At 35.9% G+C, this 12,178-nt stretch overlaps 1 protein-coding gene across 1 annotated transcript in view; it reads left to right on the top strand.

Moving 5' to 3' along the window:
• The window catches only part of LOC145984469 (inactive hydroxysteroid dehydrogenase-like protein 1), a 42,181-nt gene extending 32,412 nt beyond the window's left edge, over positions 1-9,769 (top strand). Inside the window, exons 5-7 of the mRNA XM_083118128.1 lie at positions 2,575-2,802; positions 8,651-8,764; positions 9,376-9,769. Of these exons, the coding sequence (XP_082974254.1) occupies positions 2,575-2,802; positions 8,651-8,755 (333 nt within the window). The 3' untranslated portion in view covers positions 8,756-8,764; positions 9,376-9,769. The remainder of the gene's footprint in view (positions 1-2,574; positions 2,803-8,650; positions 8,765-9,375) is intronic.
• Positions 9,770-12,178: the final 2,409 nt, after the last annotated feature.

The following is a 12,178-nucleotide window of genomic DNA, read 5'->3' as shown; positions in this document are numbered from 1 at the left end:
AATTATATGTCATACATACATACTCAATAACTGTACAAAATTTAAAAATAGGATGCCAATGGAATCCGGAGTTACGTTAGATTTATTTTAGGCTTGGGTAGGGTAGGGTAGGTTAGGCAATGCATGATAACATATTTTGATAGACAAATTCCTATAATTCAAAGGTAAAAGTGTAACAGAAATGAAACAATATTGTTTGAATTCGTAACAATCTATAAAATCATTGAAAATATTAAGTACAAAGAACTCCACATCCCAGACATTTAGCCATCACTTTTCCAGACACGAAATATCTAGAAACATCTGAAAAATGCCTTGTCAGACATTGCCGAGCTTCCTTGATCGCCATCGTTTTAAACAGGTCTAAACAATTGCAATCAAGGAAGAGATTGCAGGTATCTGATTCGGCATTGTCAGTAAATTCGATCGGAATAAATGTCTAGGAGGACAGGGGTGAGTAGTCAGTTACGAGCATTGCAGAGAGAGAGGCAGAAGTACGATTTGGGCAAGGACGCATTGGAGCAAGTCGCAAGCCAGACTCTTTTGTACAGTCACGACCATAACCATTCTTCACAGAACTGCAGCTACTATACAGAGACAGGTATACCGTTTTCCATTAGCCACGCTGATCCAGTCTTTAGGGGTTTAAAACTCAAGTGTTGTGTCTTGCCATTCATATGTGTGTAATTATCACCTCTCGCACCTTACCATCAAGCTTACCATGAATAGCGAATTGCTCCATAATCAAGGATGAATGATGAGTGAGCTACACTACCCACTAGTTTCGAACCCACGTACCGAAGGGTATGTTACGAATTAACATATGATGTTTACTACATTTCCAGTTATTAGAAATACTGGGTGATTCGAAAGTCTGGTCCCATAGACAACTCCGTTATTAGTGCACATAGCGAAAAGTGGAAGGAGGGGAAAGTTGTTGGAAATAGATCAGTTTCAATCTAAAGTGCTTGAATTTTCAACGTTCAGGCCGTACACTCGTACGAGCCTCATTGGTAACAAAAAATGCCACATGCTTGTCCCAGAATACTGTATTCCATTGCAACACCACGGAGTACTGGCTAAATTAAGAATTGATGACGACAATTACATGAAAAGTAAACAAGTAAAAAACGTGATTGTGTGACATGCGCAGTAGTACAGTGTGAAGTACGTATTTTAGCCTGATTCTCATTTGTGCCTCTTAGCCTTTTCTAGTGGTGTGGGGGAAGGGAAGGGTATGTGCGTCAGATGTCAGACAGAGGCGGATAAACTCATGCCATTTATTTTTAAAAATACTGCATCCTACACCTTGGGGCCTGAAAATGGCCCTAGCTCTGGTGATGAACTGATATGTAGTACACTCACTGCACTTACTATAACCCTTGCATATGATCAGAATTGTTTGTCACCTGGTAAGTTCCAGTTATGAAGATAAATTCACGTTACCCCTTATTCAACTGTCCCTAATATCATATTGACCATGACTCTTATTCACAAATCTCTAGTACGCGCCTCCCTGATGACGTTGTGGTAACACTGTCACTATTTAAACAAAAGGCCCCGAGTTCGGTCCCCGGTGGAGACACATACTGTTCGAATCGTACTTTAAACTGTAGGTCCAGTCCTTTTTAGCATATTTTTGCACAAAATGGATTTAAAACAAACTTTGTAAACTTTGTAAACAAATCTCCAGCTGATCGAACACGCTCCCTGCTCTTGTGGTCAAGCACTTCCGTCTATTATTCCTCCCTGAATATGAAAAGAGAGCTTCAGGTTCCTCATTTTGCTGGAAATAATTACATTTTTTATGATATGGAAAACTTATGGGAGTTTTCTCTACAGTATATATAACAGTATGTTAAATCAATAATCTTCTCGATTATTAAAATGAAAGAAGTTAAGGATTGATTTTTAAGAAAATGGTCCTTGTAGCTTATGCCGTTAATGATTGTTAAAGTTCGATTGTGTCAAACACTTGGAAAAATTGACTTCATATTGCACAACGGAAACTTAGAATAGGGATCACCGAAATTCCCTTGGGGAGAAAGTTGAAATCCCTAATCCATGATGTGTAGTCGCTTCTCATGGAGAAAGTCCAAACAAACGCACAATAGCAATTAATTTAGTGAGTTGCTTTTACACGGTTATTATTTTTAAAAAATCCCGTAGCAGTGTGCTTCGAATAGTAACAATCATGATACAGGGGAGTTTTGAAAATTAGACCTGGTACTTAAAATGAAACATGAACAAAAAAATATCTTACAGTTGAAATGCAACATTTAAGTTGTTGTGCATTTTGGATTGTCTGTCTGTAAAAATGGTATGGTTCATTCAAACTCCAAATTTGTTGTACTATGTTGTCTTTTAGTAAAGCAGAAGACAACCCTCCTTGGTCTAGTAGTTAGTGTAACCCGCTACAACACCAGGGGTTCTAGATGCAAATCATGTGTAAGACATGATGTTTCTTCATCCGATAATTTCATCCACCATTCTGAATGTTGAAAAAAATCGAATTAAAATAAACAAAAATTACAAATGACTCGTAATTTAACAAATGTTCTTCTTTCCTTGCAGGTTTATGTAAGAAACTTTACGGAAGCTTTAAGATATGAAGTTGAAGGTTACGGAATCTTCGTACAAAAACTAGTCCCTCACTACGTTGCCACCAACATGACGCAATTCAGCGAATATCTTAGGAAAGCTAATTTCTTCGTGCCAAGTCCAACAGCGTATTCCAGGGCAGCTGTGAACACGCTCGGGAAGGCCACAGACATTGCTGGATACTGGATTCATGATCTCATGGCAAGTATATTCAATGTACAATATTCACTATACAGTATCTTGTATTTTACAAGACATTTAGTAATTGGTTGGTGAACACAAAAAAAGCTACAAGTTTTGTACCGTTAATAAAATACTGAGTTATTTCAAGCAGAATCATACATCGTTACATACAAATATGAATAATGTAACATTACTGTAAGTCATATGTTAGATTATTATTAATGTGTTCTACATAGATGAGTATAATTAGCTTCTATTACAGTTGATTTCACAAGTAAGTTGGATGTGGTTAATTACAGACGATTCTTGATAACAGTAGGGAGATTTCAGACCGAAGTGACACGCGACACATGTCGCTTGGAAACCTGCCAATCAACATCAGTGTTTCACACTGCGGCATGACAGGTCGCAGACGTGTCGTCTGTCTCTTTTCTCTTCCTTACTGATATAATGTGCATACACTCTGTCCCCTATATCTCTGGAGCAGGGGAACAAGTCTCTGTGCAAGTACACTCATAACTCAAAACTTGTCAATTGAGACACATATTTTATTTCCAATAACACGTTAACTTGCATAAACTGCATATGATGCACCTTTTAATGTGTCAAAATGCACATAGACATGTATAAAAGGATACTTTTATCAGATGAAGTTCCCTGTGATGCACTAAAATGCATCAATTGGGAAGATCAGACAAGATCATTTCGAAGATAACAAAATTGCATATTTAGCTGTGTCAATTGATGCATTAAAAGTGAAAGTTTGTTATCTTCGAAATGATCTTATCTGATTTTCCCAATTGATGCATTTTAGTGCATCACACGGAACTTCATCTGATAAAAATATCCTTTTATACATTTCTATGTGCATTTTGACACATAAAAAGGTGCATCATATGCAGTTTATGCACGTTAACGTGTTATTGAAATCAAAATATATGTGTCAATTGACACGTTTTGAGTTCTGTGTGAGTGACGAGAGACGGCTCCACCGTATCCCACCTTAATCTCTTCTGTTATCTTAGCAGCATTAGCAATTTTTTGCCTTATACTTCTTACCATATAGCGGTCGCTATCACAGTTTGGTCCTCTATATGTTCTAACATCTGTTATTGAGAAGGAGTGCCGTCTGTTAACTATCACGTGGTCTATTTGAATAACCACGTTTGTTCCTGGAATTTTCTATGTGCCTTTGTGGATGTATTTATGTTTGAAGTATGTACAGTACTTTTAATGTACATATTATTTTTGCCACAGAAATGTAATTATTCTTCTCTTCCCATTTTTGCTAGTCGTTTCATGTAATGCCTGTTGCCTGTTTATTTTTCTCATATTTTCCAATTTAAGCGTTAAAGTCTCCTAGTATGATTGTGATATCATGCTTACTAATTTCACCACACAGCCCTTCCAGTTCATCGTAGAATTCATCCTTGGCAGCTTCTCCTGTTTCCTCGGTTGGTGCGTAAGCAGATATTAAAGTTATATTTTGTAATCTACCTCTCATTCTAATTACGCACAATCTGTCACTAACTGGGTTAAACCCCATTAGTGCTCCTCTACATTCCTTTCCAATTATAAATCCCGTTCCTCTATGACCTTTTATCTGTCCTCCACTATAAACCAGAGTGAATTCATTCTTATCTATTCTACCTGAATCTGCCCATCTTGTCTCTTGTATTGCTGTTATATTTATACTGTACTTCCTTGTTTCCTCTGCTATTTCCATCATCTTCCCCATCTCGAGCATGGTTCGTACATTCCAATTCCATGTTGATATCCCTAAATCGTTATCCTTATTATGTTGCCTTGCCCGTCTTCTATTGTTTATTTATATATATAAACCAACATCAGCTATATATACATACATATACATATGATGTTGGTGTATATATATTTAAAGCCATCCTGAATAATTCAAAATGCTCAAAAGTTACAGATTTGCATTAAACGGTTTATTTGATTAGGCATAAAACGAGCCAGAAAACAACTTTTACATGCTAAAAAAACAATATGGTTTAACTTCCTTCAAGTAGACTATAGTATGCCTTTTTTGGCATTTTTATTTAGTTATAAGTTCTTTCTAACCTTTTATTTCATACGGTGGCGCAGAAACGGAGGTACATGTATACATTGTACTCCCACAGAGTTTTGAAGTACAGCACCCCCTAAAGCTGTAGTAGATCCAATTTGTACTTGTTGTGCCACCCTCAAATAATTTGACAGAACCAATGTGCTGCTGTTAAAGAACTTATTTTTTAATAGTTCAACACAAAAAAATTAAACATCCCTGACTTGTTTACAAACGATACCTTTCTATCCACAAGAATGCAATCCATTGCAACCCTATTCTACATACTATTATGCTACTAGTTCTCCTGATATGTGCTCTTTGAAACCTTTTATAAGGAGATAAAAATTGTGTGAAACGGTTGAATCAGATATTTCAGGATTTTTTTTAAGTTGTCCCTTTGTGTAAGACGGTACATTTTTCTAAAGAAGTAGTCGATTGGAGACTACATTACTGACCTTTTTCCCTGCTGAATTTATCAAATGGAATTTTCCGAAATTAATACTTCAACAAATGACCCAAAATAAATTGTGAGAAATGTTACTACCCATGAATTATATAAATTATTGCTTTTCATATTCTATTACTGCAACCAGAATTCATATTATCCCTATTTTATGTACAAATAAATGTGTTGAAACCAGTCATTATTTTATCAGATAGTATTTGCAGGAATTTCTGTTATTAAACACAGCAACTCAATTTTTAAATTGGAATAATGAAAATGTCAATTGTGAAGGGCGAGCTTTTATAAGGGTCTACAGTGTATCACTAAGTACGTCTCACACTTCATTGAAAACTTCATTTTTCTTGAAGCCAAGATAATGAAACATCTGATTGAAATACCCCCATCAATATATGTCACAGCAGAGAATTTCTTCAGCTTTTCTGAGAGAATTCACCAGTCATTTTCATAACTTTGTCAGAGGGAGTTCGGAATAATGTAGTTGAACCCATGTAAAACTAAACTAAACTAAACTCCGTGGCGCAACAACCCTTTAATTGCCAGGGCCTGCCAAGTGGATTTTACATTGGGTGAACCCTGGTCCCATCGCCGCTGTTTCCTGGCTTTTGAGGCGGGAGGCCGATACTTTTCCTTTTCAAGTAGCTTCATATCGTTCCTCGACTCCACTACATATGCAACACTATAAGAAGATTAGAAGTAGGTTATGTCTTGCAATCAAGTGTTGATTCTAGAGAAGTTCGTTTTTATGGAAATCAAGTAAGATCATATTTTCAGACTCTAATAACCTCCTACATTATCAAAATTCCTTTAGATGTGGTAAAGTTTGTTAGAATTTTATATATTTTTAACAATATTTGTTTATTTATTGCTTTCTGACATCTAGAGAAAGGAATAACCAAGATTAAAAATGGGGGTGGATCACCCAAAGAAGGCCACCTCCTCCCGCATACTTTTGGGTGTTATGCGCTCTTTGTCCTGGTGCCTTTAAATAAACCAGGACGTCAGTTTCCTCGGATTTTTAGTGGTTTCCCTTTTTTTAATGTTTTCGTTTATTTCATATAAATGTACAGATATTATGTTAGAAATACATATAGACATTAATGAAAATATGTCTAGAGGCAGAACAGGCCCTTTATGTTTAACTTGATGTGATATACCTTTTGGTGTCCGTGAATATACAACGTTAGTATTTATCCTTATTTTGCGTTTAGAAGTATTTATTGAAACATTGAGGAAATATGGTTAAAGTTAATTTTGCACCGTGTGGTCTTAGTGAGTCTTGTGTTTTGGAAAATAAGTGGTGTTAGGAGTTCAGTGAAATTGTTTCATGTAAAGGTAAAATAAAATATGAGTTAGATATTAAGTAAATTAATAAATGAATAAATATCCTAAGTGCAAAAACGTAATACTCCAAATGGCGTTAGTTCCTTATTAAGTATAATGTATTTAATAGTTAATCATAATATTTTATTTATGAATATATTAATTGTGTTAACGAGTAAGGTAAAGATTATACATACTAATTCCTACTGATTCTAAAGTATGCTTTAAGGGTTGAGCCAAGGAGTTTACTGGTTTCCATTAACTCCAGCCTTGTGCGGGAGAAAATAAGAGAAATAATATATATATATATATATATATATATATATATATATGTATGTATGTATGTATGTATGTATTCACGGCACAGGTTCATGTTCCCGGGGTCATCAGGATAAATTTTGTCCCCTGTAATACATCGGGAATTTATGTTATTGTTTATATTTTCAGTGTTAGATGTTTTATTACTTTATATTATATCATTGTTTATTTATTTGATTATTTATTATGAATGAATCCTGATTTCGAAATCCCGCAGATATACTTCCTGTGTAGTTACCCTGGAAGCGTCTTCAAGGGGTCCTACATCCTGTTGTTCCACAGCCTCTTCCCTTTGGTGTCCGTGCAGCCGTGTTACTTGTTGGAGTCTTGCAGACCTTCTGGGCTGAGGTTACTGTTGCAATGGATTTTCATGTTGCATTCTTGGCGTGTGTTGTATGGTTTTGAATTTATGCAGTTCCTCTTTGGACACAAGATTAGCCAACAGCCATGTTCTCAATGCATTCTGATCGAATGAGATAATTAGTGTTTTGATTTGGAAATTTCTGTCGTAATTGAATAATTTTGGGATTTTGATATGGACAGCAGAACAGTTTGTGTTCAGGGGTATCTTCACCTGACAGGTTGCACATTCACTGGAGTCTCTTTGTTTTGTTTCTTCTAGGTGTAGCCCGTATGGTCCGTGTCCGGCCAAGTAGTGGATCATTCCTCTTGTCGGCTGTAGGTTTTTCATTTTCACCCTTTCTCGGATATCAGGGAGGAAACCACATAACCTTCTGCCTTGCTCCGCGTTGTGCCATTCTTCCTGCCATTCCCTCAGTATTTTAGTGTTTATGTCCAAGACGATTTCTACATGTGTTCAAATTAGTTATAATCTTATTTCTTCGTTCCCTTTTCTGAATCAGTATTTCAATGCGCGTCTTTTTATTTCTTTGTCGATTGGCTTGATTCCCACAAGGAGTGCCAGAGTTGAAGTTGTCCAAAAGCCCCTCTTAGCATCAACTTTTTTTGGGATGCCCTTAATTTTTAATATTGCTAACCTTTTTTAGACTTGGGATCCACATGCTAATATTGATTGATTTATTGAATTTAGAATTTTGGGTGCGCCAGCACTTAGGCTATCTTACACTCGTCACATGATACGGAATCCAGCTCCTTACCTTATCTAAAATATAACTAAGAACACAACTGTAATGTCGGAGACTAAAATATTCTGACTTCAGTTAAAAGCTGAGGCTGTAAAGGGGCACTCAGCACAAAGAAGGACAACACAGAACAACGCCACACACAGTCCTACAAAGCTTATACAGGCCGTAGGCCCAGACACCAGAGCCTCGTTAGTCTGCAAAATGCAGTCCAGGGTGTACTACGTGGAAGTGAGGTTGACAATTGGGTGTACTACGTGGAAGGGTCACCCTTACACCCCTATGTTTTAATGGAATTTTGAATTTTGAGGTTCCAATTGTTGCTATTTTATTTGCTATTTTTCCAGCTTTACTTATTGTTGTGGTTATATGTTCATTAAATGATTTTTTTTCCTGAAGGGTTATTCCTAGACATTTTGCATTGTTAGCCCTTTTAAAATTTTGTCCCCTTAGCTTCTGAGATGAAAATCTGACCTAGCAAAATTTTGTTACAGATTGTAATTGTAAAATTTAGGACGTTTTGTTGTTTTATTATGTGTATTTCTTCCATGTGCTACTTACAAATTTCTAATGCTTTTACTTTTTCAGAACTGGGTGGTTTCTGCTTCTCCTGTCATCACTGCCATGTTGTGTGCGCACTTTTCGCTTACTTTCCTCAGGAGAGATTATCTATTAAGTTTGAAATCGAAGTGATACGATAAAGTAAGTGAGCTGTTGAAATTAAAGAGGGCATCCTCAATTTTTTCAGTGACAAAGATATAATAGTTTCATTTTTGTTACATGTAATATTTTCATTAACTACAAGATTTTCATTTCCTCACAAGATATGAAAGTAAATACATGAGTAAGTTTATACGTAACTATGTGTGTATTATGTAGATGGTTTAGCCTGTGTAACTGAAGAGATTAAACATCATATTACAATACCCTCACACAACATATTAATGTAAAGCATAGCATGTTGATAAAAAATAAATATGAGTATACTGAAAAAAAATGTATAACAATACTCATCCTCCCCCCTATCATCCTTTCTCTTCTCTCTCTGTTACTTAAAAGCATAATTAAGTAAACAAATACATTTTGAATATATAACACTACACCTTGATATAAAGGAATCAAGTATAAATGGAAAATACGAGTACAGCATGAAATTTTAAAGTAGGTTTACGTTATTTAGTTATTAAGTTTATTTTGTGTCGCATTTCTGCCACTTGTGATTAATCGAAAAGAGAAAGGTTTGTTGAAGAATCTATTATTTTCAATTATTTATTTTTATAATTTTATAATATCAAATTTTCGTCTTGTTTCAGGGAAACTACAAGATCGATTATTGCTCAGATTGTCAATACTTTAATGACTAAAAGTGTTGATAGAACTGGTCCTGGATTTTCTTCTGTTATGAACTTCGATCAAAAAGTTTTCTTTGGAGAGACAGTGTCTAGTTTGCACATTTACATTCAATACATTCAATTGTTTTGCCTTTATAAAAATAGTAGCTTACACCACTATTTCAATAAGATGAAAATTACAAAATATTCAATGTTATTTCGATATCAGTGAAGTTTCCGCTAAAGGACTAATGATTAAAAAGTGTTTTGTTTTGCTAGTGTTTTATTTGGTTGTTGGTTGAAGTTACCCTATTCTACGAATACGTTAATGCTTTTTGTACGTAGTTCAATTTGGGTCGTTATTAAACATTTTTTTAAAAAAATATGTATATTTTTTTCAATGAACTCACCCTTAATGGGTTCCATATTCCTTGAAACCAACCTACCTACAAGACTTTGGAAATTGAAAGTCCAATATTATTTTACGGAACGGCAACTACTAGGAAGACAGTTGCCATACAATTGGATAACGAGCGCGCAGTCGCCAAACCGAATGCCGCAGGAAATGCCGAATTCTGCTGAGTAGGCGGCGGAAATGTTCAGGCTGCTAGGCTGTAGACCATTGAATTGTACATATAACTGGAAGGACTGCTTTACGGCCCAAAAGTGAAGCCATTCTCTCGCTTAGTTACGCCAGGTAAGAAGGGATGAAAACCTGAGGCAGACGAATTTTTCTTTGGCGGCAAATGTATTTTTACGACTGATTATTTACTAAAAATAAAGCATAACTTATGAGAAAACATTAAAGAAGAGTACTTCACCTACATTCAAAAACCACGAGCTTCAAGATTAAAATGATGACATCGCTGATTTGTAAGAGCTTCTTGGAAAAAGTTATTAATATTGAGGATTCCTCAGCTGCTGTCACAGCATCATGTTACAACTTGCGACAATATTAGTGTTGATGTCAGAGTGATAAGGTGAGCAATATTGGATTCACACAATCGAATATATATTGGAAAGAATAGAAATGTACAGTTTTAATACACGGAATGATATTTATTTATTTATAAATGCAACACTACATGCAAACGTCTGCTCATTTTGTCTACCAGCTTACAGCATCAAACTATCGCGAATTGTGAAAATGCATGAAGACAAAATAGTAATTAAAATGTATTATTTCACCCCATCCTAGAAATTTTAACCTACCCTCTGGTTACTTGAATATGTTCTCTGTTGACAGCTTCCTCTAAATTTTCAAATTACCAAACCAAATTCTTTTTAATTGTTGCGTACTTTCAAAACACATGATAATTAAACTTTCTTTGCGATTTTAAAGTGAACAAATATTATTCAAAACAGAAAAATTGTAATTGATGCACATTAAAAATATGGGAACCACTACTTTATATGAATGCAAACAATGCACAAATTACTCGTAAGTGTGGCATGAAGATAAAACTAATTTTTTAAGACCATCTATCAAGAGATGAATTATTTTAATTCGCTTTGCTACTTCTGGTTAGATTACGTGGGTCGTTCAATATATAAGTTTCCGTATGCTGTAAAAAAATGTTATTTTAAAGATACATTACAAAACTATACATACATGTGTAGGAGGATCCTTCCTCTCTTCTCCACATAATCCCCATAGAGATTCAGGCATTTGTCCCACCGTTGCACCAATTTGTCCATACCCTTTGCAAGAAAATCAGGGCTCGGGCTATTGAGCACTATTTTCACATTACGCTTCACTTCTTCATCTGTTTTGAAACGGTAACCTTGCAATTCAGACTTTAACGCCGGAAAAAGATGGAAATCACTTGGCGCTAAATCGGGGCTGTATGGAGGGTGGCGCAGCCGTTCCCACCCCAATTCTTCAATTTTGTGTTGTGTTTGCACTGCTGAGTGGGGGCGATAACCAGCTGACAGGAGACTTGGTCGCTTATGTCGAATTGCGTTTTTCAGTTTATCCAATGTTTGACAATAACGGTCAGCTTTAATTGTTCTTCCTAGTTCCAAAAAGTCCATCAGCAGAACGCCCTTAGCATCCATGCTTCTGAACTCCTTATGACGCGAGCCCGCGTTTTCCGAACAAGCATTTACTTTTCGCCCTTGAGCGCATGCGCCTTCACGTCTGATAACGAATCGATTGTTGTTCCTTGTAGACGAAGGATGACGCTTGTCAACAATGTGCTTCTTTTTAATGGCATTGCTTTATACAATATTTTATAGCACAGGGAAACTTATATATTGAACGTCCCTAGTATCTCCATCACTCAATTAATTTTATATATTTAAGTTCTGAAAAATTCCAATTGGTTATAAAGTTTATTCACTTGGAACAGTGCACTGCGAGTGTAATCATGTAAACACATTCATAAGATTTGCTTTCTACAGTGAACACGTATTTTATTTGAGATGATCCAATTATTTGTTCCATTAGCGGTTGTGCAATACGATCGGTGGATATGAAAGAATTTTTGTAATCGTAAACATTTTCCTGGGTGATTATTGTTTATCTGTTGCCGCTTTCGCAAAGTCAGGGGTGCCGTCATAGGAACATCTGTGCTCTGTCGCTTGTTTAGTCTGAAGAATTGCAGCTGTCTGATCGCATTGCAAGGAGTCAGGCCCAGTTGCGTAAATAACACGCTCTGCGTCCCCCACAACCTTCAATTGTGCGCCCCTACTCGTTATAAAAAAGCTTTCTTTTCTAGAATATTAATTCATGTCTACAATAGTAGTACAATAAACCCGGTTCCCAGCCCGAAAGTGGAGCTCG

The sequence above is a fragment of the Lepisma saccharinum genome, chromosome 2, assembly GCF_977018435.1.
Source record: "Lepisma saccharinum chromosome 2, izLepSacc3.1, whole genome shotgun sequence".
NCBI classification, from domain to species: Eukaryota; Metazoa; Arthropoda; class Insecta; order Zygentoma; family Lepismatidae; genus Lepisma; species Lepisma saccharinum.
The sequence above is the reverse complement of the archived record's forward strand: the minus strand, read 5'-3'. Positions and strand labels throughout refer to the sequence as shown.